Consider the following 27,596-nt stretch of genomic DNA (forward strand, 5'->3'; position numbering starts at 1 on the left):
TGAGCCCACATGGTTAATATTAGGAGCAACTGAAAACTTGAGGTCGTGATGGAGAGCACCAAGCCTCGTTACCCGAAGGTGTCATGTAGCCAAGAGTGGAAAATGCATCTTACAAGGAGAGGTGGCAGTGCTGCCTGGCAACCAGAGGGTGGGGAACCTGGAATGAGGGGATAAGGAGGGTGAGGAGGAAAGTCGTGGATGAGAGATGCTGTGAACCAGAACCAAGAAGCCCCATTTCCAGAACCAAGAGCTGGAGAGGGGTTTGCAGCACCTCTAGGGTTGTTAGCTGCAGAGAAGAGGCCGTTGCAGCAGCTATGGGGCAGGAGGCTCCTTCCAGGTGGATGTGCCTTCTTCCTCCCCAACCCAACTCAGCCTCCCTGGTCCCTGGGGCTGGTATGCCAGGAGCCAAGGGAGCCACATCTGTGGTGCCAGTATTTGGGATGGTGCCAGGCTCCCCAGAGCTTCCAAGGGAGGACTGAGTTGCCTTTGTTCCACCTCGTGCCACACAGAGAGACAGCAGGCAAACACCAGCCCTGAAGGGATGAGGAACAGTTTCTGGTGCAAAAGTGGGATGGGAAAGGGCAGCACACCTGGAACTTCATCACAAACCTGGTCAGCAGACACCTCTCCCCGTCAGCAGCTTCCTAAAACATGCATCTTCTCCGGGTGAGGGATGTTTTTAGCCCAGCTCACCAGCAGCTTTTGCAGCACCAGGCACTTCACGTGCCAGAGGGCACAGAGTTTGCAGCCAGCCATCCAGCTGCCTGTACACCCTGAAGACTCTCTGCTCTCCTCCAGCTCCCGGTCCCCCACAGGCACCTTCCTGCTGTCACTCTTGGCTTCCTTACAGGCTGCACCAAGCACAAACCCATTCGCTCTCTCCCTGACTGCTGTTTGGCCTCCATCCTTTCCCCCCGCACCCCTCCTCCGCACCCCTTTCCCACGGGGAGCTGCACTGCATCCCACCGTCCTTCATCTCTTCCCGCCGTCCCCCAGCACAGCCGCCACTTTCCTCCTCCTCATCCTGTTGTTTTGTTGTTTTTTTTTCTTTCCTTCTAACATGCCGAGAGAAGGTCCTTTCGACTTCTCCTTGCCTTTTTCCTTTTCAGGCTCCGTTGCGGACGTTTCCCTCCCTCCTCTCCCGTGCTGCTTTAGCACCCCTCCCTGGCAGAACCCGGGCAGTGCAGGCAGCACCGCGTGGATGTGCAGGCAGCACTTTGGCTGGAGTGCCCAGGGCCGTGCTGTGTTAAGGTCTGTGGATATAATCGGTCCGTCGGACTTGTTTGGGCTACAATGCAGATTACACGCTGAGTGAGCTTTATTTGGGACGCCAGCGCAACATGTGTAGATTTCAAAACTCATGCTTTGAATGATGCATTCGTAGCTGGAACTCTGCATAATGTTAATTGGGGCTGGATAACAAGGCCTAAAAATAGGTAAGAATTTTGCACTTGTGCATGGACCTGTTTGTGGCAGCAATTACAGCTTGCCTTAAGAGATTTAACCTCTTTCACACAGTGGGCAAGGGAAAAAAAGCCTTTGTGTCAGCTAGGGAACAAGCAGCCACTTAGCACAGCAAGCTGAGAAAGGGCTGACGGGAACGCTTGATGGAGGCTGCTCGAAAGAACAGAACTCACTTCCAAGCTGCTCTCGGACAGTTGTTTCAGTGGTGACCAGACCCTGCAAGCACAGGGACAAGGTTTTTGCAGAACAAGATCCATTCCAGTCATGGGTTTCCTTTGCGCCTTCCTACTGTGATGAACTTCTGCCTTCCCTCCTTCCCATTTCCACCACATTTACGTGAATGCAGACTTGAGACAGCTTTGAGTCCCTGTGCCTTCTAACAGTGTACAGTCCATGCCACTTCCCACTGCCTGTTTCCCTGTAAAAATCTTCCACTGCTCCACTGGGACTGGAGACACGTAGGGAAATGGACCTTTTGGAGGTGCGTGGGCTCTTCACCACTGTATGCACATTAATATTTCTAATAGATAGTGCATTGCCCTCTGCATTAGACTCTTTGTTTTCCTTTTCCAGCTCTAATTTTACAGTGAGGTCTTGTTCAGGACATGGCACCATGTCTTGGGGCTCTGTGCTCAATTCCTGCATTTTGGTGACGCTAGCTCTGAAACATGGTGATTTTCACAACTGTTTGGTCTGAGTTGATAACTGTAGATGAAGATCTGGCTCAGCTCTGCTATTTTCCCAGCTTGTCTTTCCATCTTACCAAGCTTATCTCTGCTTTGGTAAACGTGCCTCGCAGCCCAGATTTTATCTGCAGTATCATGGACTTGCTGTTCAGATGTCAAGGCTTGGAAGACTTCAGGGCTAAGTGAACTATTAGCAAGGGTCAAGACTTTGCAAGGTGTGAGAGAAAACTCTGTTTTGAAGACAACTGCTCCGGGAATGACAGAAGTGCCTGTTTCATGTCTATCTCTGCATCGACATCTTGGCCTCCCATTTTCAGTGGTAAAACCTGGTCCCTGGGAGCCCTTATCCCCATACACGCAGCACTCCATGAGAAGAGGGAGCGCCATCACCTTCTCTTCTGCTTTCTCCTTCCAATTTAATACAGGCTTTTTATGCCCAAGGCAACTGTAAAACCCAAAGGGCAATTCCTGCCATGTCCTATGGCCTCGATAAGTTGCCTGAATCCTGGTGGCAGCTTTGTTCATTTTGTCTACTTCTCTTCGGACATGATAGCCCTGCCACGCAGCCTGAATGATGGTAGCTGACAGACTTTGTTTTTGGAGCCACTGCTTCTGGTGTGGGAGGGTGGGACACTCCCTTGGAGATACCATAGCAAAACCAAATGCTTTGTCAGAGATTGGATGAGTGCTGCAAGCTCTGTTCCTGCCTGCATTTGAGGGCATTTTCTCTTCATAATCTTTTCCTGAATTAACAGAGATGATTGGTTTGTGGGTCCACATCATCCACACACAATTCGCAAAGAGGTTTCTTTTTAGCTTTAGGAATGGATCTTGACACAGGTAATAGTTCTTTATTAGCCAAAAGATGAAAACATAACATATTTGCTAGGAATACTTGGAGGCCCATACTCTTGTCCCTTTCTTCATTATGTTACTGGATGTTTTTCTGGTGCTTGTGGCTTTTTTCATGATGTTTCAATAAAAAGAAATGCAATTGCTGTTGTGCATTTTCCTCTGCTGCTCTATGCCTCTTCCTACCTGCTTGGGTTACAGAAAGACAGTTATTTCCGCAGTTAATAAGTTCTCCATCATGTGCATTTTCAGTGTTTGTGTTAGGAGTTGCATTTCTGTAGAAAAAAGTTGTATATATATTTTATACTCAAATCTGCAAGTACACCACCACCTTATCAGATTGTGCTTCATGAACACAAACTTCATACTCGAAATTTTGTACACTGTGAGTTGTTTTTTGGGGTTTTTTTGAAAGCTACTATTTTTAAAGAAAATGCAACAGCAACACCAATTGACTCAGCCACATTCAGCCTCACAAAACTGAGGGGCTCATAAACATAGCTCCTTAACATCCTCAACACGGGCTGCTGAGCTACAGGACAGATGCCAGTGCCTTTGTCTTTAGCTTTCAGAAATAAATTGGAAGAGGACAGGAGGAAAAAACTAAGAACAAACCCAAAACCCAACAACCAAACAGGTGCTAAATCCTTGCTTGAGTGCTGAGGTAGCACTCAAGCTACCTGGTTCATTCAGACTTATTCTGACCATTTCCCTTCACCTTGAAGGCTCTTCACAAACTTTCCCCTGCCAACCATTTATCAGCAGCATGCCTCGTGACCCCTTACTTGTCCTCCCTCTCAAAACTGGAGGCAGAAATGTTAAAAAGCTCCGATTGGCATACAGACAACGTGAGTGTCTCATTCAGGCACTGCTTTGCTGAAATTTTATATGCCTGACCTTCTAGTTGCCTACCAAATGAGAAGGTGCTGAAGTTCTGCAAAGGGAAACCAGGCCTGCTCCACTTAGAAAGGCTTCATCTCTAAATGGTGTCTGGATTTTCTTAAGTTAGGAGCTACTGGCAATGCTAAGCATCTTCAGCCACCCAGGATCCAGGCTGTAGATCCTCCTGTGAGCAAGACCCCTGATCTTTGAAATGCACCCATCTTTTGCATGATATCAAATGGTTGCAACTCTTGCCTAGAAAGAAGGAGTTCTGGGCCCTGGGCTGCACCCAGCCTGGACTCATATTTTGGAGTCTGTGGCATGCTGAGAGCAAAGTCCTAGCTACATTACAGCCAAGAATTTTACAAAGTGGGAATTTCAACACAGCAGTCAGGACACTCAATTGAATGTGGCAGCTCCTATGAAGTGCATGCATTTTACTTTGGATCACCCCTGACTAAAAAAGCAAAAACTGCTCTGGCAGCAGCCAGTCAACAGACCAGACCTTACCTCTGTCACAGTGGTCACCCTAACCAGCATTGTAAAGCCAACTTCCCCAGGTGAAAAGAGTGGTGGGGGAGATTGCAAGAGGTTCTTCATTTAATAACTCCCACTAACTCACTTCTGTCCTTCTCTAGATATGTCACAGCAGGGCTCAAGTCAGCCCACTGCTGTTCTGAAGGCTACCTCCTGATGGTTTGAGCTGGGATGTGAGCCTTCTAACCAGAGATGCCTGCTTGCCATACTGAGTCTGTACTGTTTGGGTTAATGTAAAATAATTTATAAAGAATAATATTTATTCCTTCTAGAGGTTTCTTAAGATTAGATAGAAATGTTCACAGGTAGCAACCAAGGAGATAGAATATGTAGGACCATCATTTTGAACATCTGTGGCATATTTTTTACTTCCATTTTCACTGGCTTATGAACAGATACTACACTTAAGTGTAGACCCAGAAACCAGTTTTCACATACTATAACTTCTGGAATTTCCTATCTGTAATAACTTACTATATGAAGCCATTACTTCCAGTTCAAAAGGAGATACAGTCCCTTTATGTCTACCTATGGGCTTAAAATTCAGTGTTGTCTACCTCCAGATATTTGCTTGTTAAAGTTTTTCAGTTGTGCTCATGAATATGTACAAACAAAACACAGTTAGGCTTCTGAGTGGCACAAATGAAACAATGGATATTAGGTGATTTTTCAGTGTTTTTTCAGTTTTCATACCAGACATCTAAGCGTATTGAGTATAGAAGAAATAAAGGCCTTGGACATGCATGCATAATAGTCTATATCTACAACAGAACAGTTCTGAGTAATACCAATTAGCCCGGGACTATGGAAACACTGGATGTTAAACATGAGTGTAAACAAAGCACAGTGTATGAGATGCCTTCTCAGTTTCTGAGTGACATCAGAGTATGTTTTTTATGTAATTTGCAAAAGTTAACTTTTAGGCAACATATAATCATAAGAGAAGGGATATGAAGGTAATGTTAGCTAGTAGAATGTCCTGTAATTATTTAGTGGCATATGTAACCAATGGATGTATCTTAAAACTGTGTAAGTTCATCAAATAGTTTTAAAACAGCAAACTGAGAAGTTCTGAGATCCAAAAAGCTATCTCTGCTGGATGACATCTTTGATATCTGACAAGCCAGAGAAGCTGAATACAAACCACAAATGTTTACAGCTTCACCTCACTAGAAAGTGTAATTGATGTTACTTATAAAAATATGTAAAAACTAGATTTGCCTCTTCTACCATGCCAGCCTATTTCCTCTAGCTGTTTTAATGGCCTGTCTGTGCCTAGCCAGAAGAATTAACCTAATTAAAGGTATTTAAGTTACTTCATTTAATATCAAACAAAGGCTGGGTTGGAATAACTCCCTGAACTGGGAGCACAGTCCAACATTGTGTGTATTAGTAGGAGGAGGTACATACAGGACCACAGCCAAAATGCTTTGCAGACTACTCCTGCAACACAGGGGGACTGGAGCTGGGATGAAGTCCAGCTCTCCAAAGGACAGCTGATAAGTGCAGGGCCAGACCCTGGCAGGAGGATGGATGATGGCGAAGAGTGCCAGGAGACAGCTTGCCACGGCTCTTGTAGAGCTTGCAGAACAAATGCCACCCACACTAAACTCCACAAAGGCCCAAAAAGGCCTTTTAACTGCCTCAGGCCCTTGTGAAACAAAGTGGGCTGCTTGTCACCCTTCTCCACGTTACCACCCTTATTTGTCCTCACTGCGGCAACTCCTCACATTTACTTCCAATGCAATGTGCCTGCCTCAAACATTTCAGTCAGCCAACAGACTCGTTTCATAAGGTTTGCAATGTTTTGAGGCTCTCAGCAAGCCCAGAGAGCATGATGCATTAACTCCAGTTGCATCAGATAATCAGCAAAATTGAAAGGAACAAAAAAAAAGACTGCAACAACGCTTCAGAGTTTAACTCCTCTATGGGTAATGGGGATGACTATTTGGCTAGGAATGCTATCACACACTTTATTTACTCAGGTAAATCACCATTTATCACTGCAGTTGGATTTACCTTACCATGATCTCACAGCAGCACAGCAGACTGCTATGCTGCTGTGGAGCCCATCTCCCATTGTGATATTGCAAGAAAACACTTAGCAGCTGAAGCCATATATGGCTTCATGACTTTGTTGCCAAAGAATGATGCTGCTTAGTCTTGTCTGAGACAATGACGCTGCCCCAGTGCTCCCTCTTCTGCACAAGGCTGATGAGAAAAACCTATGGTGGACTTTCCAACAATACAATGATACCATTTTCAGCAATACAAAGAAGAAATCCCAGCCCCATGGGTTTCAACAAGGCTTTGCCCAAAATGTTCAGAGTTATGGTCTCAGCATTTCAGCACAGGCAGGACTTTTACTATTGATATCTGTGGGAGGAAAGTTACGCCAGTGGTGAAGACATTGCTCAGAAAGCTCTCAACTCTTCTGAGAATCGCTGAGCTCACTTTTATACCGCTTATATATATTGTCTTATATATAGGAGTCAAGAGACTAGTAGAATAAAAGTAAAAACTCAGCTTGAAAGCACAGAGAGTAAAATCCATTGAAATAATAAGCAAGCCTCCTCTTTCCTCAGGCCAAATTCATCCATTAACCCGAAGCAGTTTTCAGCTGAGACATGCTTGTCATTCCAATGCTGTTTTCAACAGTGTTTTGCATTTTCATCTCTGTGGCAACATATCATAGTATGAAACAGTAAAAAGTTACCAGTCCATAATGAAAGGTTAGTGCCCCATGTTCCAAATACCCCAGTGCCCAGTTGCTGACAGCTTCTGTAACTGAGCAGATCAGTGTCTCATTACCATATATAAAAGACAAGAAAAGACAAATATGGTAAGAAACACAGATGTTTAAATTCTGAAAGTATTAATAGAAAAGATCAAACGAATATTTGGGAGAGAAGAGCAATGCTGTAGAGCAGCAATGCAAGGCACAAGAAAAATGAGATAACATTCAAGATTAGGAAAGATTTATAGTGGAGAGAAAAGTCTTACTTCTACAGTCATATCTCATGACAGAGATGATAGTTTCAGTAGACAGCATGCTCACAAGACTTTGTAGTGATCATACTGTGAAAAACAAGCAAGGCCAATGTCATCTACTGCATGTGTAGGCTTATGAATTCTTCTGACCAAAGAAGTAAAAGGTGTTGAAGGAGGCTGTTTATTGATTTGGTGTAGGAATCCAGTCTGTCAGGCAGCATTGGGAACAACGCAAGAAAGCACCATTTGCAGATATTGATTTAATGATTTAATTATATATTACTAAAATTATATACATGTCAATTACCTGACAGCTGTTAAGCTGGTATACCATGAAGCAAAAAATGTAAGTCATAAGAACCTTAGTAGGCAGGCCAAGAGGTACATGTCAATATTGATGGAAGAATGGTTATCAACAGAGTGATACTGTTAGATTAATTATAATGTCATCATAAGCTTGCTTGAACATTTGCGTGTAAAAGATATTGCATATATAAATATTTTTTTTATTATTATTTTAGTTCTGTGAAAAGTTACCATCAGGAAAACTGATTTTGTCAGCTGATGGCAGTATCAAAGAAAGATAACTCCACTGATACTGTAAATGTAGTTTATGTGTGTGTGTATACTTTAAATAGATTACTTCCAAATAACTAGAGTTCCTCAAGCTGAAATAGCCACATGCACATTCACTTGGGGGGGATAGATATGTTTCCTATTACCCACAAGGAGGAGATTTGCATGGTGTAGTACCTGTAGTGCAGAACCTGCCCAGTTACTTGTCATGCTGGACACATAAATAAATTCTGAGCAATTTCAGTCCTTTGTCAGTCAAAGAAAAAAAAACTAATAAAAAGATTTTCCTGTCTGGACTCAGAAAGAAGGAAATGAAAATAAGAACAGAATGTGCCTACAGACTACAAAATTTGAGGTTATTGATAAATAAATTATTTTCCAGTCCTTGGACATAACACCACAAATATTCATTCATCTGGCAGTGACTCCTGAAGTCCCTCAGATAAACCACCACCACAAAATCACTTGATAAAACACAGTATCAGCTCAGGACACCTATGACACAAGCCTGCAAGTGTAGATCAAGCTTAAAATATTAGAAATGGAAACATTTATCAGTAAGGCCAGCCTCTGTGGCCTGAGCTCACGTGGCATGTGCTCAAGTGAGAGCAGAAGACTCCACCTTGATGTCTCACAGCCAGCTTGGGAACAAGCAAATAACTTTCTCTCCGTCTAGATTTTCTTTACATGCAGGTACCATTCCTCCGGATCCAACAGCATCAACATCAGTGAACTGATAAATGAAGAGTCTGATCCTATCAATACAAGAAAAGAAGAAAAGAAAAGAAAAATAATAAAAAAACATATCCCACAAAAAAAGAGTGACAACTCTGGACTGAGCTGTGAAAGTGGGTATCCTGAACCTTCCTTCTTGGCAGACCCAGCTGCTGTGGTTATTATCCTAAACCTGAAAATGCAGGTGAAAGTCTTGGGATTTCTTAAGCTCAGAACAAGATCCCTTCCTCTTAGCATAATAAAAGTACCACCCCTGAAAATTCATTCCTTCCTGAGCCACGGGTCCAGACTGTTGTGGTAGGTTGACCCTGGCTAGATGCCAGGTGCCCACCAAAGCTGCTCTATCACTTCCCCATCCTCAACTGGACAGGGTAGAGAAAATATGGCAAAAGGCTTGTGGGTCGAGATAAGGACAGGGAGAGATCACTCACCAATTACCATCACTGGCAAAACAGACTCAACTTGGGGAAAATTAACTTAATTTATTACCAATCAACCAGAGCAGGGTAATGAGAAATAAAACCAAATCTCAGAACACCTTCCCCCACCCCTCCCTTCTTCCCAGGCACAGCTTCACTTCCAGATCCCCTACCTATTGCCCACAGGGGCGCAGGGGGATGGGGAATGGGGATACAATCAGTTCATCACACATTGTCTCTGCCACTTCACCCTCTTCAGGGGGAGGACTCCTCACTCTTCCCCTGCTCCAGCACAGGGTCCCTCCCACAGGAGACAGTCCTCCACAGACTTCTCCAATATGGTCCTTCCCACAGGCTGCAGCCCTTCATGAACTGCTCCAGCGTGGGTCCCTTCCACGGCGTGCAGTCCTTCAGGAGCACACCGCTCCAACATGGGTCACCTGCAGGGTCACGAGTCCTGCCAGAAAACCTGCTCCAGCGTGGGATCCTCTCTCCATGGATCCACAGGTCCTGCCAGGAGCCTGCTCCAGAGCAGGCTTCCCATGGGGTCACAGCCTCCTTTGGGCATCCACCTGCTTCGGCGTGCGGTCCTTCATGGGCTGCGGGTGGATATCTGCTCCACTGTGGTCCTGCATGGGCTGCAGGGGGACAGCCTGCCTCACCATGGTCTTCACCATAGGCTGCAGGGGAATCTCTGCTCCAGCGCATGGAGCATCTCCTTCCCTTCTTCACTGACCTGGGTGTCTGCAGGGTTGTTTCTCCTCTCTCCAGCTGCAGTTTCTGTGCTGCCACAACTTTTTTCCCCTCTCAAATATGTGATCTCAGATGCACTACTACCGTTGCTGATGGGCTGATGGGCTCAGCCTAGGCCAGCGGCAGGTCCGTCTTGGAGCCGACTGGCATTGGCTCCATCAGACATAGGGGAAGCTTTTAGCAGCTTCTCACAGAAGTCACCCCTGTAACCCTCCCCACTACCAAAACCTTGCCACACAAACCCAATACAACTGTAAAACATCTGAAGCCCCATAAAGTTCACTTCTTCCTGCAAAACACATGTGTGAGGACACTCCTGAAAAGAGACGGTGTGGGGATGTGTGACTGACCCCCACAATGGAAGGCAGCCCAGGGGAGATAGGCAAGAATGATGAGCTCAGGGAAGAATGTAAGTAATAACAACAAATTGTTGTAAAGAAAGCTGAAATTATCTCAACACGAGAGGGACTGGGTGGCAGCACTTGTTTTAGGTATACAGCTGTATTACTGTCATCACATTGCATAAACAGCCTTCCCTGAAATAACTAGTTGAGAGTAGTTTTCCTGAGCTAGCCATACCAGTGTGTGACTCAGCCCAATATAAAGTATAAAAACTGAACAACTCACAAAATCAGCGTGGAAGAGAGCAACTGGCTTGAGCTGTGTTTAACCTACATATTCCTTCCCAGCAACTGGGGACACACAGTGTCATGATGGTGAGCATTTAGAGACCAGTAACAGGAATTTGTACAATACATCTGTATTGCGATTCTGCTGTATATTGCAACTGCTATACTGTGCTTGTGCTGTGATTTCAGTATATTGCTGCATCACTCTGCTACATCAAAATCCTGGGTACATCCATGAGAACCTGGTTAGAGAGTATTGGAATCTGGCTACGGGCTGGTAAATGATCCCAAGACAAAATAAGAAAGCATTACTGAAGGCAAAACCTCCTCCTTTTTCTGGATTACCTGTTCCAGGTCACTGAATTGAAGATCTCCTGAGAGGAAATCACATGTCTTTCACAGACTCAAATACCAAAAAGTTGGTTCATTTGTAGATGCCTAGTATAGCCACAGACCCTGAACCTTTAATAGTCTTATCCAGTGAAACCTGAAATGAGAAGCCTGCCTAATTTGCTCAAGTCCTGTCTGAGTCTAAAAAAACCACAAAAAACCACAAAACAACCAAATGACTAGCCTCGTAGTATTCTCCATGCTCCTAACTAAAAGAACTTTTAATAGACCACTAAATAAAAGACCTTTCAATAGACCACTAGAACCAATTAAGATGCAGATGACAATCACTTTTTCAGAGGTTCCAGGAATGTGTGACCCCAGGTCTTACCACCTATTTTCTCTGTACAGTGGGAAGAGACAGCTATAGGAGGATCACTAGATGATTTTGCATGACAGGCAATAAACGGCTTGATGCTGAATGCTAAATGAACTAATAGTGGCAGGACTGTGGAGAGATTTAATTATTGCAATAATTTAATTATGACAATGTAATGTATCTGCTCTCAAGAGAGGTTCTTGAAAATTTCCTTCTGAGTAACTGATGTAAATGGTTTCTTTGACTTAAGAATATTTAAGATGACTTTCATTTGGGATCTTTTTCAAGTTATTCATGGTGGATTAAACAACAACTTTGCAACACATTTTTTCTGCACACTTTTAAACTCCTTCAGTCTGTATAACACCGTAAGGCCTTCTGCCCAATTTTGCAGCTTGATCAAAGATCTCTATAAGAAAATAAAATTTCTCTTCGAAAGCATTGAACGGGCACAAAGAGAAATCCGTAATAGCAATTACTGTCATCATCATATTTTTGAATCATGTATCCTGTTTTGCTCTCATTTATTAGTAAAACATTATCATGGCTAAAGTATGGCAAATAACCTGCTGTGCTTAAAACAGCAGAAGTTACAGACCTGAATTTGCAGTCATGACAGACTGCAAGCATCAACATGCTTTGGCAGATTGCAGTTTGGTTGTTAAAATTAGACAATAGCTCAGAACACCCCTTTCCACCCTGCCAAAGCCACCTGATGAAGGTGTAAGCTGACAGGAAACAGATAAGCCTAAAGACTACAACCTGAAACAGATCTCAGGGAAGAAACAAAGCAAAAGGACAACTAGGAGTAAGTGCCTGGTTCCAGAGAAGCATGTAATAGGAGAAGTCTTTTGAAATGGACTTAGAAACTGTTGTGGTTTTAGCTTTCCCCAAGCAACTACTTTGCTTTTCTTCCTCCTACATTCAAACTGGGATTTGCTTTGCACTTTCTTCTGCTGCAGGAGAACTCCTTCGAAATTCACACAGGGCACCAGTAGCCTAAACCCTATGTAGAGCTGAAGGAAAATGAAATCTCAGCAAGACAGAAGATTTCTTGGGAATCTCAGTTTCATTAATCTGCTGACACAGTTGTTAAGACCGTGCTAGTTAACAACATAGACAAAATGACAACTGGAAGCAGAGGAGAAAAAAGGGCAGTGATGAAGGACTCCCTCACTGTGACAAGCAGTAATCCAAGTATTTAGCTATTCTTTTTCTCCATAAAACATACCTCTGGGTTTGAACTGTCCCAGTTAGATAGGGAAATCTAATACTTTGCAGAGGCATAAGGAGAAAGAAAGTAAACACTACAGACAGGTCAGATGATAGATACCCTACCACAGAAAAAGGGAAACCGGGGCAACAGGGGAGAGTAAGCCAACGCTCTCTTTTTGGAAGCAGCTGTAATTTCTGCCCGTTGAAGCATCAGCCCATTTCAAAACTGATCTCTCTGTCCAGATTTTAAGGATGGTGCATTTTTGCCAATTTTGCTGCTTTCTAACTTCCTTGAACTGTTTGCTTTATAAAAGAGGCTTCAGTGAAGTGCAGTTAAACGCATTTAAACAAATGTCAGCAACTTCATGTGCAACTGGACGACAAGATGCCATTCTACATTCCCACCTCCACTTTTTAAATCCCAATCACTTTTGTAAGAAACATTTATGAAATTGCTGCTATGTGCAGGTACCAGTTGTGGCCAATACAAACAGTAAGTGCTGCAGCCCTTTTTTACAGCTGATTGTGTGAATGTAACAGATTCCACTTTAAAAAAAAGAGAAATTTTAACAAATGCTTGGGGAACATACTGTGCTTATTAATTTTACAAGAAAACCTAGAATTCCTTTCCTAGCCTGGCCAGTAGCAGACAGCCTTCATCTTCTCTTTCTATATTGCTATCAACCAGAGAGATTGCAGTATAGTGCAGGGTAGGGCACAGCACAGGAAAGTCAACTGCTGAAAGACAATCAGTTGTTTCCATGCCAGCCTTCTTCCCTCACTTCAGAGCTCTGCAATATTGACAGCCCTCACGGGCCTAGCAGTCCACACTCAAGCCCACTGATAGAATGGACTGCATTTCTTCTTAGAAAAATCCCTTGATAATGAGGAAAGGAAGCATCAGCAGTGGGGCAGCAGTCCCCTCTTCAGCATGATACTACTGAAACCCTCAAGACAATCAATAATCACTCCTCTCAATGGAAGGAACTTTTACTTGAGTCAGCCATTAAACCAACTTCACCAACATGAAAAGCTTAAACACACAAGAACTTTACACACCAGCCATTTATCAGTGTGCCTTAAATTTACCTTGCTGACTTACTTTTTGTTGGGCTCCTTTTCTGGAGGGCTATGAGGCTAAAATACCTGAAGAAAGGGCCCAACAAGCACAGCAGCCAGAGCATAAGGTGGGGGGAGACAGGGATCTTTTACGAGCCAAACTTGCTGTTTTTCGAGTTGAATTGCCCCACAGAAGGGTGCAGCCAGCACTAGAACCAGTGCAAACAAGAAGGGTGGTAATGGGAGTACACAGCCAAATAGCAAGGCCATGCGGGGATGGCAGGAGCCCCCCAACCACAGAGGTGTGGTGTTGCAGCAACCCACTGTGCCTCAGGAAGTCACACTTTAAATTCCTGGAGAGTAAGAAGAGAGGGCATTTTGCAGAGAAAACAGAAACAATCTGCTATCTGGCCACACATGCCAACAGCATAGCAACATTTGTTTAAATGCCTTTTCCTTGTCACTTTTTTAATTTGAGCATTTTCAAGTTTATTTTCAGTATAAAGCATAACAGCAGCAAGACTCTGCAACACTGTGAGAAAAAAACAGCATCTAAACAAGGGAACTACTTCAGAAAAAGAATACAAAATATCAAGCTAGTTTTGGTAAAGTCCTGGGAAAAGAAGAGAGGAGTTAAAAATCTAACACACCATTTGCTTTTTATTTTTAATCAGGTATAATAAATGTACACAAAAGGATGCATCAGCATTTTTGTTCATCTTAAGTATATGAAATGGTAGGGATAGTAGATACATGGTATGAGTGAGGTCAGAAGTACCAAGACTGGTTTGAAACATTTCAAAATGTCATGCTAACAGGATATTAAGTGAAGCTTTTAAAGCCATCGCGAACAGGGCTTGATTACTATCAGAGCTAGAATCCACACTACACAAAAAAGTTTGACATGGACTGAGAAAAGTCATCTTCCTCATGTCTGATATATCCAGGAATTTCATCTGTGAAAGCTACAATAGGGTTAGCATGATGCCATTTTCTCTGATTTTGAATGAGTTCGTTGACTAAAATTATTAGGCAGTAAGTGCAAACCGGTGCACTATTTTGTCATGCTAAATTATTTTTTAGAAAGTCTTAATAAGGCTGAAGGACAGGCAGCAGCATTTGAGATATTAAAAACCAGTCTAGCACCAAGCAACTCCCAAAGTCTAATTCCATAACTGCCCTTTGGTGGATGCCTTTTTGGGGGGGGGGGGGGGGGGAAGGGGGGAGGAAAGAAAAAAGAAAAAAAAGAGAGGGAAAGAAAATCACAGGATACTGCAATGAAAGTCACAAATGCCTAACAACCTGGATAAGTAAAAAAACTTCATGAAGTTATACATGGTTGAGATGTGAGTTAAGACCAACAATTTCAAAGATGAGTACAACATTCTACCCATTACAGTATTTAAGGGAATGTCACACTCCAACATATTAGGGGCTGTATATTATCAGCGTACTTTGGAAAAGCAGTCACTCTAAACAGTGCACTGCCTTATGATCCTGCCAACAGTCCAACAACATGGAGTCTGGAGAAAAGGAGGCTGAGGGGAGACTTTATTACTCTCTACAACTACCTGAAAGGAGGTTGTAGTGAGGTGGGTGCTGGTCTCTTCTGTCAGGTGGCTGGAGATAGGACGAGAGAAAATGGCCTCAAGTTGCAGCATGGGAGGTTTAAATTGGATATTAGGAAAAATTTCTTTACTGAAACAGTTGTCAGGCATTGCAACAGGCTGCCCAGCGAAGTGGTTGAGTCACCATCCCTGTAGGTATTCAAAAAGCACATAGACAAGGCACTTCACGACATGGTTTAGTGGGCATGGTTGGTGGTTGGACTTGATCTTAAAGGTCTTTTCCAATCTAAATGGTTCTATGATTCTATGTATGTTCAGTGCAGCACTGCACTTCAGGAGTATTTTTACAAGCCCTCCAAACAAAAGCCTCTTCTACAGCTCTCATCAGCTATGCTAACGAATTCTCATCTCCCTCACAACACACACATGGTGAAAGGGTGAAAGGTTACTCCAAAAGAAGAGGTTCATTTACATACCTCACCAAAGGGATCCAGAAATTAGACTCTTTGCAGTGCTTTGAAGGCATAGCAAACTGAGGTTGGAAGTCTTCCCAGGCTGAAATGTGTCTCTTACCTTTCTCTATCTTTCTGCAGCACTTGCAGGTGTTCTTAGCTGGCCTAATTCTGCTCCTTCTGAAACCAGTGAAAACTACTTCCTGGGGATCACCAAAGCCAACATTAAATGCCTTGACAAAGCTTTGCACTAAGTGTACAAGAACCTCAACTTCACTCTCAGCCAGATTTAGTTCCCCATCCCCTGTAAGCAGGAGACATCCACTGGGAAAAAAAAAGAAAAAGAAAAAAGAAAGAAAAATAAAGAAAAAATTAACAGATTTTAAATGTATTCAACCTTGCATCCTTTGCTTCTGTAAAGCAATTCAGATTTTGTAAACTAAATGCATGTTCTAATTCTGACATGCTTGCATTTTCAATATATTAGAAGTGTATTGAACTGAAATGACAATGAAGAAAAAAATGTGATCTCATTTGTATGACTGCTTATTTACTGTTTTAGAATTCTGGAGAGTCTTACACACATAATTAGAGAGCATTTATTTTTTAAACTAAATTTCTTGGCCTAGCAAAGTGAAAACTGATGTTCATGACTTCTAGGCAGGTACTTCTACAACTTCAAAATAGTCATTGGGCAGAATCACATAGCCTTTTCCTGCCAATATGTCTTTTTCTTTCTGAAACTGAACAATCTCTCTCAGTTTTTCAATTTGTCTTTCCTGACGCCGGCATCGCTGTTGTGCTGTCTTGAGCTTCTTCCGCAGTTTTTCAACTTGTTCCTCCAGCTGCTGAATTCTTTTTCGCTGATGAACTGTATCCTCTACAGTATAGTTGTGATCACAAAAAACAGCAAGATTGCTAGGGGTCTGGAGAGGAGGCATCAATAATCCAATACTTGGATCTACAAATCTGGCATCTATCTGAGACAAATGAAAAGGAGTTGATGGAGATGGTGGTAATACTGGAGCTGCTGCTGGTGGTGGTGGTGGAGGTGGTGGAGGCGGTGGTGGTGGTGGTGGCAGTGGTGGTAGTGGATCTTCTGGCTGTTCTGCGAATTCTTCAAGCTAAAAACAACAAGGAAAAAAAAAAGTACATTGTCATGCTTAATATTGTTTACAACACAACTTCCTTACTAGGCCCCAGAATAACATAAAAAACAGGACTGAAATTAACAAAATAAATTTCAAAGCCTACATTTTCAAAATTGACAAACAGTTCTGTGCCTGTTTTGTGTGGCTTCTCAACTGGAGATATTTTTAAGCAGCTTCATTTTCAGGGCGCTTTGAAACTCAAGTCCTTGATGTCTCAAATAAATCAAAAACTGAAGAACGTAGCAAATACTCTTCCTTGAAGACTTAGGTCAAATACATATCCATGATTAGCTAAGAAGCAAGAATGCAGGCTACAGTTCCATAAAATGGAGTTCAGCTGACCTAATAATTCATCACTGCCATCCCATTCCCCTTTGTCACTCCTCCTTTCTGCTGCATCCTAGCATGATATACTTTGAACCTACTAGCTAACTTAATCAAAAACACAGCAGAAGTGGATAATCTTTTGCTGAGGTAGAATAAGGGTCACCTACTGAGGGGGCTGATAAGCTCCAGAGCAGAGAGGTAAACAGAGCAAGGCCTGCCTCTCAACAAACTGGAAGGGACTGTGTCACTGGTTTTGGGCTGCAGCATAAGGGTTTGGTTTCAAGAGACATGATGAGCCAAAATAAACAGGTCTTCAAAAGCAAAGCAGCCCTCCCAGCCCTGGTATTTACTCTCTGCTCAGACATAGTAAGTTGCCAAGATGACAGAAAGCTATTTGCTCTCCCACTGCAGAAATCTTCTGTCCTTTATTAAAAGTCAAAGCAATGCAACACGAGGTATGACCTACACCTGCACTGGTGTGTGGAGGGAGTGAGAAACAGGACTGCACAGCTGGCAGATGGGATGGAAAAGGGAGAAGCACAATTCTCCCTTTTGGCAGCAGCAGAATATCAACTGGCTCAACTCCACACAAACCAGCAATCTTTATCATACTGCTCTCAATAGGTTCACTTGTATGGTTCAGGACAACATGGATCCCTCACCACTTGAGTATAGGCCAGAGCAGAGAATCAGATTCTTTCTGCCCCCAAGGAATGCACTATAATTCAGAAATGCTTCTGTGTGCATGGTGATAAAAAAAAAACCACAAACTCCACTGTTTAAACAAAAAAGCTTGCATATTGACTGTCAAAAAGAAAGCCTAAGACATTCTCAGTGAAAGAAGTACTGAATCAACTTTCTAACTACCCACCTGTTTCCAATATTATTACTACACATAAAAGCATAAGGGCATGGATAATGTTGACTATAAGACCAGCTGACAATCCTCACCATCTAAATATCAAGCTCATCAGATCTGAAGGTCATATCATTAAATTCCTTGACTTTGCAAATTTCCTTGTAAACAAGCTAATACTTGATATTTGGGGGGTCTAGATATCCCTCTTGTACAAACTACAACACTTGGCAGGCAGTAACTGAGAAGGCAGTTTTGTGATAGGTGTTGAAGGGAAGTTTCACATGCACTCAAATATTACTGATCACTTTAAAGTATAAAACCAGGCAACTAGCACTCTTATTTCTCAATTACAAGAAATCACTGCTAACCGTGTGCCTAATTCAGGCATGAATGTTCTACGGAGCTTAACCCTATCAGCTATCACTTTCAAATTTTTCTACTAAAAAAACTACAAGGCAAAGATGTAATCGGCAAAGAGAAGTTCACCATTGTTGGAAGCACAAGCATAAATCATATCATTGCTGGACAGCTGAATTCACAGAGACTTCCATTTGCAGCTTATCCAGCACATGCTACCACTCTAAATATGTTACAATGCATCACAGAAAACAGCTCCTTGGTATCACAGACACATAGTAAGTAAATTCTAATCACTTCTTACTGCCAACAAATGGTTCTCCTAAGACTTAAGTAAGGAAAAAGCAAGTATTTCAAATTACATAGTGCAAAAGATAAAAAGCTGAATTTCAAAATCAGTGTGGATTCAGTTCCAAAAAAAACCACTGCTATTCTTTGTTACTATGTTATTTCTTGAAGATATGTGGCAGTTCATTTAAAAGTGCCCTGAGACAAATAGGAATAGCAGCAAATGCTTCTCCGCAATTAAAAGGCAGTCTTCTGTGTTTTTGTAGATCCAGGCATAATAATGAAATGGAGAATGTGGCTCGCCACTAATCCTGCTGCACCAATTGCACTTTTGCAGATTACCCTGTACACCCACTCAGCTTCCAGACTGTAAAAAATCTTGCAACTATTTTACATGTGACAAAGAAAACGTGTGTCGTACAGATGGCAGGGAAGCATAATCAAACAAAAATCTTAACACACCCGTATTTACCTGGAAATTGTCTATCTTTCCACAGGTACCTTCTGCTTATATTCTCTTCTCTGTTATTAGCCACTTCTCATTTTTCAAATACATTCCCCTTTTAATTCTGCATCAAATCCAATATTGTATATAAAGAGAAAAATCAAACAAGCAAAAGTTCCAGTGTGCCTCTGTGCACTTCATCCCATTACAGTCTTTCACTCCCTAGACCTATCATATCCATTCTCTCCTTTGTCACTTGCTCTACAGCAGAGTGGCAAGAGATCTAATATTTTATATCCTTTACAGGAGTTAAGAATCAATCTTTTCCATTCTTGTCTTGTAGTTATTACGTGAAGAAGGAAGACCTCATAACTGACTTGCACCTCACAGTAAGCTGCTTAAGCAGCACAGTAAAGGGAACAATACGTCTCACAGGAGACTACCATGAGATGTTCAGAGACAGAAGTTAGGGACCAGTCTGGCTTGTGAACGCAAGGTAACTGTTAAGGCAAGACAGACGTGGTTTCAGAACAAACAGATAGCAGGTGCAACTACTGTTCTGCCCCTCTGTTTCCATCTCCCTTTAACTCTGTGAAGCCAGAGGACAGAGCCCTTTAGAGAGGACAGTAGCCACCAGTCAGCGTGGGAGAGTGCAGTGCAATTTGCAAGTATTATTGAAGGCTCTCTAAAACTCCATATATGCCACAAATACAGCTGAACAACTTAACTACAGGGCAATACCTTCTCATTTTGCTGCTGTTCCATTTAATTCAGCACAAGGTTTTAACCGAAGTTACATAGCTCAGGTTTCTGCATAGGCACACAAGACCAGATCAGAGCTACTGCATGTCTGTATGGTGCTCTATATGCTCCGGAGCATCGGACAGCCTACATCTCTGCTCTTGTCAAAGCAAATAAGAACAGCAGTTGGATGTGTTTCAGCCACCACAGCCCCCCATGTGCCTCCAGGTGCACATGCTCAGCCAGCATCCTTCACAATCTGCATCTTCTCCCTGCTGCTCTGCTACATCAAGCCCTGCTAGGCTAATACAAGCAAGATATGTGCATTCCACTACCTTAAACTACGAGTTCTTTGTGTTTACCTTTTCACTGGGTTCAGTATAACAAAATATTGTGGGCACAGCATTTTCTTTCAGAAGCTTGTTGTTGCATTCCCTTTTAAAGCAATCGGGAGTAAAGTGTTCTGAACAAATGCTGCTATACTTGGTTGGCTTGAAGTTTTTCCTTTTAACAGCAGCTTCCCATTTCTTGCAAAGATCAGGTCTTGTAAGAGGAAACCTGCAAATAAGAAGTACTTTCAGCTTTTCTGGAAAGCTTTTTAACTCGGGGTCGGGTTACAGCTAAGCACTGCTGTGACTGCACGATCGCTTGGTTTTTCCTCTGACGGGCTCATCCTCGGAGCCAAACCCCTCCTGCCAACCCAGACCTCGCACACGGACCGGCATGGGGGTCTTAGCCCTCTGAAACCCCCGGGGGGGGGGGCGTCCCCCCTGCCCGAAGAAGGTGGCAAAAAGCGTGCTGTCCCCCGCCGATCCTCAGAGACCCCCAGGGACAAGGAAGGCGAGGCGCTGGGGCCCGGCGGGGCTCCCCCCTCAGCGGCCGCGGGGGACCGCTGCGCCCCGCCCCCCCGACACGCCGCGCGCCTGTCCCCCTGCTCCCCACAGACCCCCGCGCGCGCCCCCTCCCCTCTGGGCGGGCGGGCGCGCGCGCCGCGGCCCCGGCCCCGCCCCCGCCCCGCCCCGCCGCCCGCGCTCACTTGTGGAAAGAGATGGGCTTCTCTTTGTCGTATCGGTTCCGGCAGCGGTAGGCGGAACAGGACTGCACCATCCTTCCTCCGCCGCAGCCCAGCGTCAGGCAGACGAGCTCTCGGGCGCCGTTAATTTATTGGCGGGTGCCCATTCCCCCCCCCCCCCCCCCCCGCCCGTGACCCTCCGAGAGAGACAGGAACGGGACGCGGCCTCTCCCGACTCTAAGATGGCGGCGCCAGCTTCACCGCAACTCTCGCGGTAGTGGCGGGCGCCGCGCCCGCCCATTGGCGGGGCTGCGGGCGGGGGCGGGGCTTCCCCGGCGGGCCCTCCAATAGGGCCGCCGCCTGCGAGTGCGAGGCGAGGTTCCCCCCGCTCCGCCCCCTTTCCGTGGCCGTGCCCCGCCCGCCCTCCTTCCCCCCCACCCCCTCCCGCCACATCTGGGCAGCGACGGCTGCGGCGCCCAACCGCCACCTCCCCTCGCCCCGCCCCGGCCTCTCGCGTCCGCCGAGGAGCCCCCGCGGGGCTGAGGCGAGGGACGGACGGCCTGCTCCGCGGAGACCCGCGCCGCGGCGAAGGGGTCCCACCCGAGGCCACTCGGGCCCAAGGGCTGCAGAGGCCGGCGGGGACTGTTCCCGCGCTGCGGCCATGCCTGCCGGGAGGGAGACCCCTCAGGGGGCTCTTCCGCCCGGGCGATGCCCGGGGCCCTGGCTGGGGATGCTCGCCCCACCCGGCAGGCAGGGCTTCGGGCGTGCACAGCGCGGTTGTCACACGGGCAGGAAGTTGGGTCTGTCAGCCCCGGCGGGTTTCCAGGCTCTCTTCAGCAAGAAAAGGCGGGGGAAGGGGGAAGGGGAGGGGGGGGGCAGAAAACAACAAAAAGACCACGTTGCCAAAACACACAGCTGCATTAAGGATGTGTAGAACAACTCCGTTTCACTCACCAAAACTTGGCTTGCAGGTATATCGGCAAGTATTAGACAGCAATCTAACTCAATCAATCTTGTCGTTGCAAAGTTTATTTCAACCAGTTTCTGCACTTTTCCGTTCCATAGGCTCGCCTTCCAACTCTGCATTAGATCAGCAGGTAAAACCATCGTCTATAACTGACCAACAGGTCTTGCCAGAGGACTGACAAAGGGACCGACCTTTACAGTCATCTCTGTCAAGTATCACCACGTTAGATCCAGAATGTCTCTGACAATGACTCCAGAACCAAGTGAACCTCCCCACCTTTTTCTCTCTCCACCCAGGACCTCATTTTCTCCTCAGTCTACTTTCCCTCTCAGCACTTGCTTCGCAAGGGAAAGAAGAGAAGCTGCACTAACTTCAGCCTGGAGGCGCCTTCTCCGCCTAGACAGACCGCTGCCCAGCTGCAGAGAAGGTACCAGTCACTGCCATTTGCTTGCCCAGGAATACAACTGGAAAAGCCCATACAAAGCAATACATCCACAAAGCCGCTCGCATTAGCCATTTTCAGTACTTGGTGTTGGCTAAGCACTGCTAGCTCTGCCCCTCTGCTGCTAGGTCAGCCAGGAGACAGGGAAACAAAAATAAGCTCTTTCTAGCTTCCTCACCAAGAAAGACATGCTTACTCCTTCCCTGTCTACACAAATGCCTCTGTTTCTGGCTTTTGCCTGACAGCTTTCTTCTCGCTGGAGTCCTGCTGCTGCTAGTGTTCTGGGCAGTGATTCTGTCACAGCCTCAGGGAGCAGCAGAGCGGGGGTGAAGACCAGGTGGGGGTGGCCGAAGCCAAGGCGGTGGCCCTCACCAGCCTGGGGAGAGTCCTGCAGCGCCCGAGCAGGGTGGGCAGAGCAGGCACTTGTGGGTGGGGCCCACTGACACACCCAGGCAAGGCGAGGTGATGAACCAGGTACGAGGTCCACCCCAGGGGAGTCCAGCCAGGAGCAGCGGGAGATGGTGCCAGGAACAGAACTGGAAACACAGGTCCAAGGTCCACCCAGGAGATGGGGCTGGAGAGCAGAACACCTGGGACGTAGCTGGGCAGGGACTGAAGGCCGAGTCTGAGTTAAGTGGAGCTCTCGCCCCATGGGCAGGGTGTGTAGTCGGGGCCCCCAGGGTAGGTGAGTCAAGGTCATCGAGGCCTTAGTTAGCACTCTTAGGCTCTGGTTCTATGGATCTGAAGTGGCATGTCTGGGGCAAAGTCCTTCCTGACTTGACACCGGTGTCTCTGCCTCCTCCCCCACTCCCAGTTTTGGAGCATCACAGTGGAGGCACAGCGTGGCTGTGCACAGTGGGACTACAGCAGAGCTCAGCAGCATCGCTAGACCCTGGGAGAAGAGGCACTTGGTCTTGATGTACAGGGAGGAAATGTGTGGGGGGAAAGCACAAGCAGATTGGAGAAGGGTGGATGCCTCACTGAGGGGATGCTGGTGGATCCCAGCACGGATGGGGGAGACCTGGTGCACGTGTAGATGAGCCACTGAGGCCCTCAGTCAGCAAGCTGACTTAAAAGAGAGCTTTCAGCAGCTCTGTCAGGACCACATTAGTATCCCCAGCAGAAGGAATGTTTAAAAGGCTGGGTGGAAAGCAATTTCCTCATCCTGTAAGAATTTTGGAGACTTGGAGAGGAGCAGGGGAATTGCCTCAAGTGAAGATAACAAATAAATACCACCCCCAAAGTGAAAAACAGTACTTTCATGTTTCAGTAACATTGAAAAGATGTCTAAGCTGTTTTGAACCCTCCCTCTGAACTTTTTTTTCAGAAGAAAAGCTACCTACTTGCGAGCAGCTTTTGCTTGCGAGCGGCTTTTGCTTTGACAAGTTGGCACGTTCCCCAACGGCCAAGCGTTTGCCCAGCAGACTTCCCAGACGTCACTGTTGGGAAGTGTTAATACCTGCGCTACCCTTGTGCCCCTCCATCGCAGACCCAACCCACGAGCACCTGCCCACAGCAGCCGCCACACATGGGCTTTGCTCGCTGTCCTCCTGCAGGACCCGTGCGGTGGCTGGAGTCCTCCCTCGGGCGATGCCCAGGGGAAAATCCCTCCTCCGGCTGCGCCTCCTCTCCCGCACCGCAGCCGCGGGGCACGTTTTCGGGGGGAAGTGGCGCGTGTTCCCCCGCGGACACCCCACCGGGGCAACACCAGGGCTGCGGGTGTGAAGCCCTGTCGCGCGAGCCCGGCGGGCGGGGGAAGGAGCGGGGCGGGGGGGACCGGCGGCGGCGGAGGGGAGGCGGCGGCGGGGCGGGCGGGCGGCGGGCCCGGGGCGTGGCGTGGGGCCGGCGGCGCCGGGAGGTGGCTCAGTCCCCGCTGCCAGCCGAGGGCGGCTGGCCCGCGGAGCAGGCGCCCAGCCCGGCCGGCCCGCTCCGCGCCGCATTGGAGCCGCCGCCGCTGGCGGCCGGCGAGAGCGGCAGCATGAGCGGCGGGCGTAGCGGGCGATCCGCCGTGAAGATGGAGGCGCCCTTTTATCCCGAGGAGGGACTGGAGCTGCTACCCGACTTCGTGCCGCTGCCGGGTTTCGGTACCGCCGGCGGACCGGGAGCCGATGCAGCGGCGGCGGCGGGGCAGAAGCTGCTGCTGGGCGCCGGGAAGAAGCGGGACCTGGCGGCCGCCGCCCCCGCGCCGCTCCCGGGGCCCTTCGCCCTTCGCCCGTCCGCCGGCGCCCGCGGCAGCGCGGCGGCTCTGCGCTTGCTGCCGCCGCCGCCGGCCGCCGCCGCCGCCCCGCCGCCGCCCGCCGGCTCCGCGGAGCCGGCGGGCGGCGGCGGGGCGGCGGCGGCGGCCCGCGGCGGCCCGGAGGCCGCGCTGGGTTCGGCTGCGGAGCTGCCACTGCTGAAACTACCGCCGGCCGCCGACCTGGAGCAGCTGCTGATCCAGGGGGGCGCGGGGCTGGGGTCCGGCAGCCCGGGTCCGGCGGCGCCCGGGGCGGGGAGCGGCGGGGCAGCGGCGGCGGGGCCGTTTCTCTACCGGCAGCCGGTGACGCAGGAGCAGGAGGGTTTCGCCGACGGTTTCGTTAAGGCCCTGGCCGACCTGCACAAGCAAAACCAGCTGCTGGCGGCGCCGCCGCCGCTATCCGCGCCGGGACCCTGCTGCACCGCCCGCCCGGGGCCGCCGGGAGCCCCCGCCGCCGCCGACCCGCCGGCCGTCTACACCAACTTGAGCGGCTTCAACCCCGCAGGGCCGCTGAGCCCCTCCGGCAGCGCCTACCCCGCCGCCTCCGCCCCGCCGCCGCCGCCGCCGCCGGGCCTGGCCTTCGGGGCGGCGGGTCTGGGGAGCGGTCGGCTGCCGCCGGCGCGGTCCCTCGAGGAGCCGCAGACGGTGCCCGAGGTGCCGCCGTCGGCGGGCGGAGAGGGCGGCAGCAGCGCGCCGACGCCGCCGTCTCTGTCGCCGCTGGACGCGGAGAGCCAGGAGCGGCTGAAGGCGGAGCGCAAGCGGCTGCGGAACCGCATCGCCGCCTCCAAGTGCCGCCGGCGGAAGCTGGAGCGCATCGCCCGGCTGGAGGAGAAGGTGAAGGCGCTGAAGGGGCAGAACGCCGAGCTGGCCGCCACCGCCAACCTCCTCCGCGCCCAGGTCACCCAGCTGCAGGGCCGCGTCCGCAGCCACCTCTCCTCCGGCTGCCACATCAACGCCGCCGGCCATCCTCCTCCCCCCGCCGCTGCCGCCGCCGCCTCCCAGCCCCGGGAGGCGCCCCCCGAGGCAGCCGCCGCGCCGGAGACCAGCGCCTGCTGAGGAGGGGGGACGCCCCGCCGCCAGCCGGCCCCATCCCCGCCTGCCGCTGGGGCGGCGCGGAGGCACCGCGGGGCCGAGGAACTCGCCCGCCGCCGCCGCTCTTCTGTTGTTTTTATTCTTAATTATTATTATTTATTTGCGCCCGGAGAAGGCGGTTGCAGGAGCCGGGTGTCGCTAAGCGTTTGCCGAGGTCTGTCGATGTTGCACACAGCAGCGAAGGTCTCCGTGGGTGGTTTGGGGGCAGGTGGTTGTTTTTTCCAGTGAAGTACTTGAGGTCTGCAGAGATTTCGGAAATTAAGGAAATGCCTGTTTACAGAAAGATTCAACTTTATTTTCATGGGGGATATAAAAAGTGTGTTTCCTAATACACCTTACTGAACTGTATAGCAATGGATAAGCTTTTCAAACTTAAAAAAAAAAGCCAGAATCGTACCCTTTTGAAAAGATGTGCGTGTATATATATATTTAAAACATAATATGGCTATGTATATTTTCTTGGTATTGATAAAGAACTTTTTTTAAAATACCATCTTTCTCTAGAGCTTTAATTTGCTACTGAGAGTTAAGACAACTGTGTGGGTGCTCTTGTACTTACACAGCTGCAGTTTTAAAATTGAACCCTGGAGGGACATGATTTTTGTTGTAAATCTTAAGCAGGATGAAATGCATTGCTGACTCAGTCATATGAAAATACTTTTCTAAACTGTATGCTCCATATTTCTTGTGCCAGTGCAAACTTGGGGCATTGATAGTTATTTATTGAAACTTGAACACTTTTGGACGTTGCCTAGACCTTATTTTTCTAGATAACATGTTAGTAGTGAAAATGGTTACTTTGGCAAGAAAAGCTTTACTTTTTTTTCCTTCACTGTGTACATTCCAGTAGTGTTAGCTCTTTACATGGTATAGTAACAATTTAGTGCTATACAGAAAAGGGCTCAGGTTTGGGGCGGGTTAGCTATAAAGGTGGTAATTCCATTGTATTCTGTTTAAATAAATCACAGAAATATTATGGAGAAGTAGATTTATTTTTCAGTAGAAATCTCTGTATCTTGCTTCTTGGTCTGCTTTGTTCTAAAGAAACTTTCTGCAGTACTCTAGAGACAGAAAGTCAGCGCTAGAACGTGAAATGTTTTTCTGGTTGGGAAGAATTGGTGTGATTTATTTCTTTGTCAAGATTTTACTAGTAGAAGAGAATAGCGAAGAAACTATTTCCTCTGATTAGACATAATCCTCAATAAGTTTTTGAAAGCTTTAGATCCTTTGCTCGGTACTACTGCCTACCTTGCTTCTGCTGCACCTGTGTATTTTGAGCATAGCCGCTAACGCCGCGCTGCCGAGCCCTGTGGCGTGGTGCAGTGGGAAGGGTCTGTCAGAGTGTGAGGATCACCCCACCAGAAGCCCCTTGGTGCGGGGGCCGCGGGCCGGGCCTGCCACTGGGGGAGGGCAAGGGCTTCTCCTGAGCAGATCCAGCTGCAGAGTGGGGCCCGCTCCCCTTTTGAAACTGTGCTAAAAACTCTGCTTGAACTCAGAGGCAAAACTTAGATGGGGATATGTGTCTGTGCCAGCTGGTGAAAATTGGGGATTGCACAAGGATCCAAGGGGGCATAGACATCCTTATGTGTACAAGCCATTGCTCAGATCTGTTAAACCCACTCAGGAGCTATTAAACATTTCTTACTTCTTCTGAAGGCTACACTTGATGCTTTGAAATTCAAGAAGAATGGGATAGACTCACAGTTTTTCTTGCTTTTATTGGGGATATGTGAGTGCTATCTGTTCAGAAAGTTGAGCTGCAGCAGTCAAGTGTGTGAGCTTTTTCTTTTAGTGCATAGTCATTCCTGGCACGCGTGTGAAATGACATGACAATGCGTAGTAATTGTGTTATTGTAGCTGAGATGCTCTGAGGATATTTCTTTTCTTAATGCATATGCAAATTAGGTAGAAGCCATATTAGTCATTGTATAACTGTTTAATCATGTCACTAGAGCCTTTTTTGGTGGTTGAAATGATCGTAACAGTACCTTCTGCTGTTAGAAATACTAGTGAACAGATAAAAAAATTATTTTGATCTTAACACAGGTTTAAAGACTTCTTAAAGGTATTCTGAACCCAACAGCATACAATCTGTAGCACTGCCTGTTATGTAGTAACTGGGTGAAAAATAACTGGTTTTTACTATGTGGCAGGC

General features: G+C 47.3%; 2 protein-coding genes across 4 annotated transcripts; one reads left to right on the top strand and one right to left on the bottom strand.

Moving 5' to 3' along the window:
* Positions 1-7,648: 7,648 nt before the first annotated feature.
* THAP1 (THAP domain containing 1) lies at positions 7,649-20,892 on the bottom strand. 3 transcript variants are annotated; one of them, XR_007505124.1, is made up of 4 exons: positions 20,732-20,892; positions 20,058-20,253; positions 15,649-16,651; positions 7,649-8,743 (listed from the first exon to the last, which is right to left on the bottom strand). XR_007505124.1 is itself a non-coding variant. In XM_049795841.1 (3 exons), exons 1-3 carry the CDS (start codon positions 20,800-20,802, stop codon positions 16,184-16,186), a joined length of 735 nt encoding a protein of 244 aa, XP_049651798.1. In that variant the 5' UTR covers positions 20,803-20,892; the 3' UTR covers positions 13,926-16,183. The 3 variants fall into 3 exon arrangements, 1 of the variants encoding a protein (XP_049651798.1); XR_007505123.1 differs by having other exon boundaries at positions 7,650-8,743; positions 15,552-16,651; XM_049795841.1 differs by lacking the exon at positions 7,649-8,743 and having other exon boundaries at positions 13,926-16,651.
* Positions 20,893-24,439: 3,547 nt separating this feature from the next.
* Positions 24,440-26,417, top strand: LOC126036173 (transcription factor JunD-like; the record flags this gene model as incomplete). The annotated part of the gene is made up of 1 exon (XM_049795657.1): positions 24,440-26,417. A coding segment is annotated over one exon (966 nt), but the record flags the coding sequence as incomplete, so codon positions are not given.
* Positions 26,418-27,596: the final 1,179 nt, after the last annotated feature.

The sequence above is a fragment of the Accipiter gentilis genome, chromosome Z (genome assembly GCF_929443795.1).
Source record: "Accipiter gentilis chromosome Z, bAccGen1.1, whole genome shotgun sequence".
NCBI classification, from domain to species: Eukaryota; Metazoa; Chordata; class Aves; order Accipitriformes; family Accipitridae; genus Astur; species Astur gentilis.

What these genes read in the sequence shown, in the direction of transcription:
- THAP1 (XM_049795841.1), bottom strand. Translation starts at nt 20,802, where the DNA reads ATGGTGCAGTCCTGTTCCGCCTACCGCTGCCGGAACCGATACGACAAA. An exon ending in AAGCCCATCTCTTTCCACAA is followed by an intron (nt 20,254 to 20,731) that starts GTGAGCGCGGGC and finishes TCTTATTTGCAG; the next exon opens with GTTTCCTCTTACAAGACCTG. An exon ending in ATACTGAACCCAGTGAAAAG is followed by an intron (nt 16,652 to 20,057) that starts GTAAACACAAAG and finishes TGTTGTTTTTAG; the next exon opens with CTTGAAGAATTCGCAGAACA.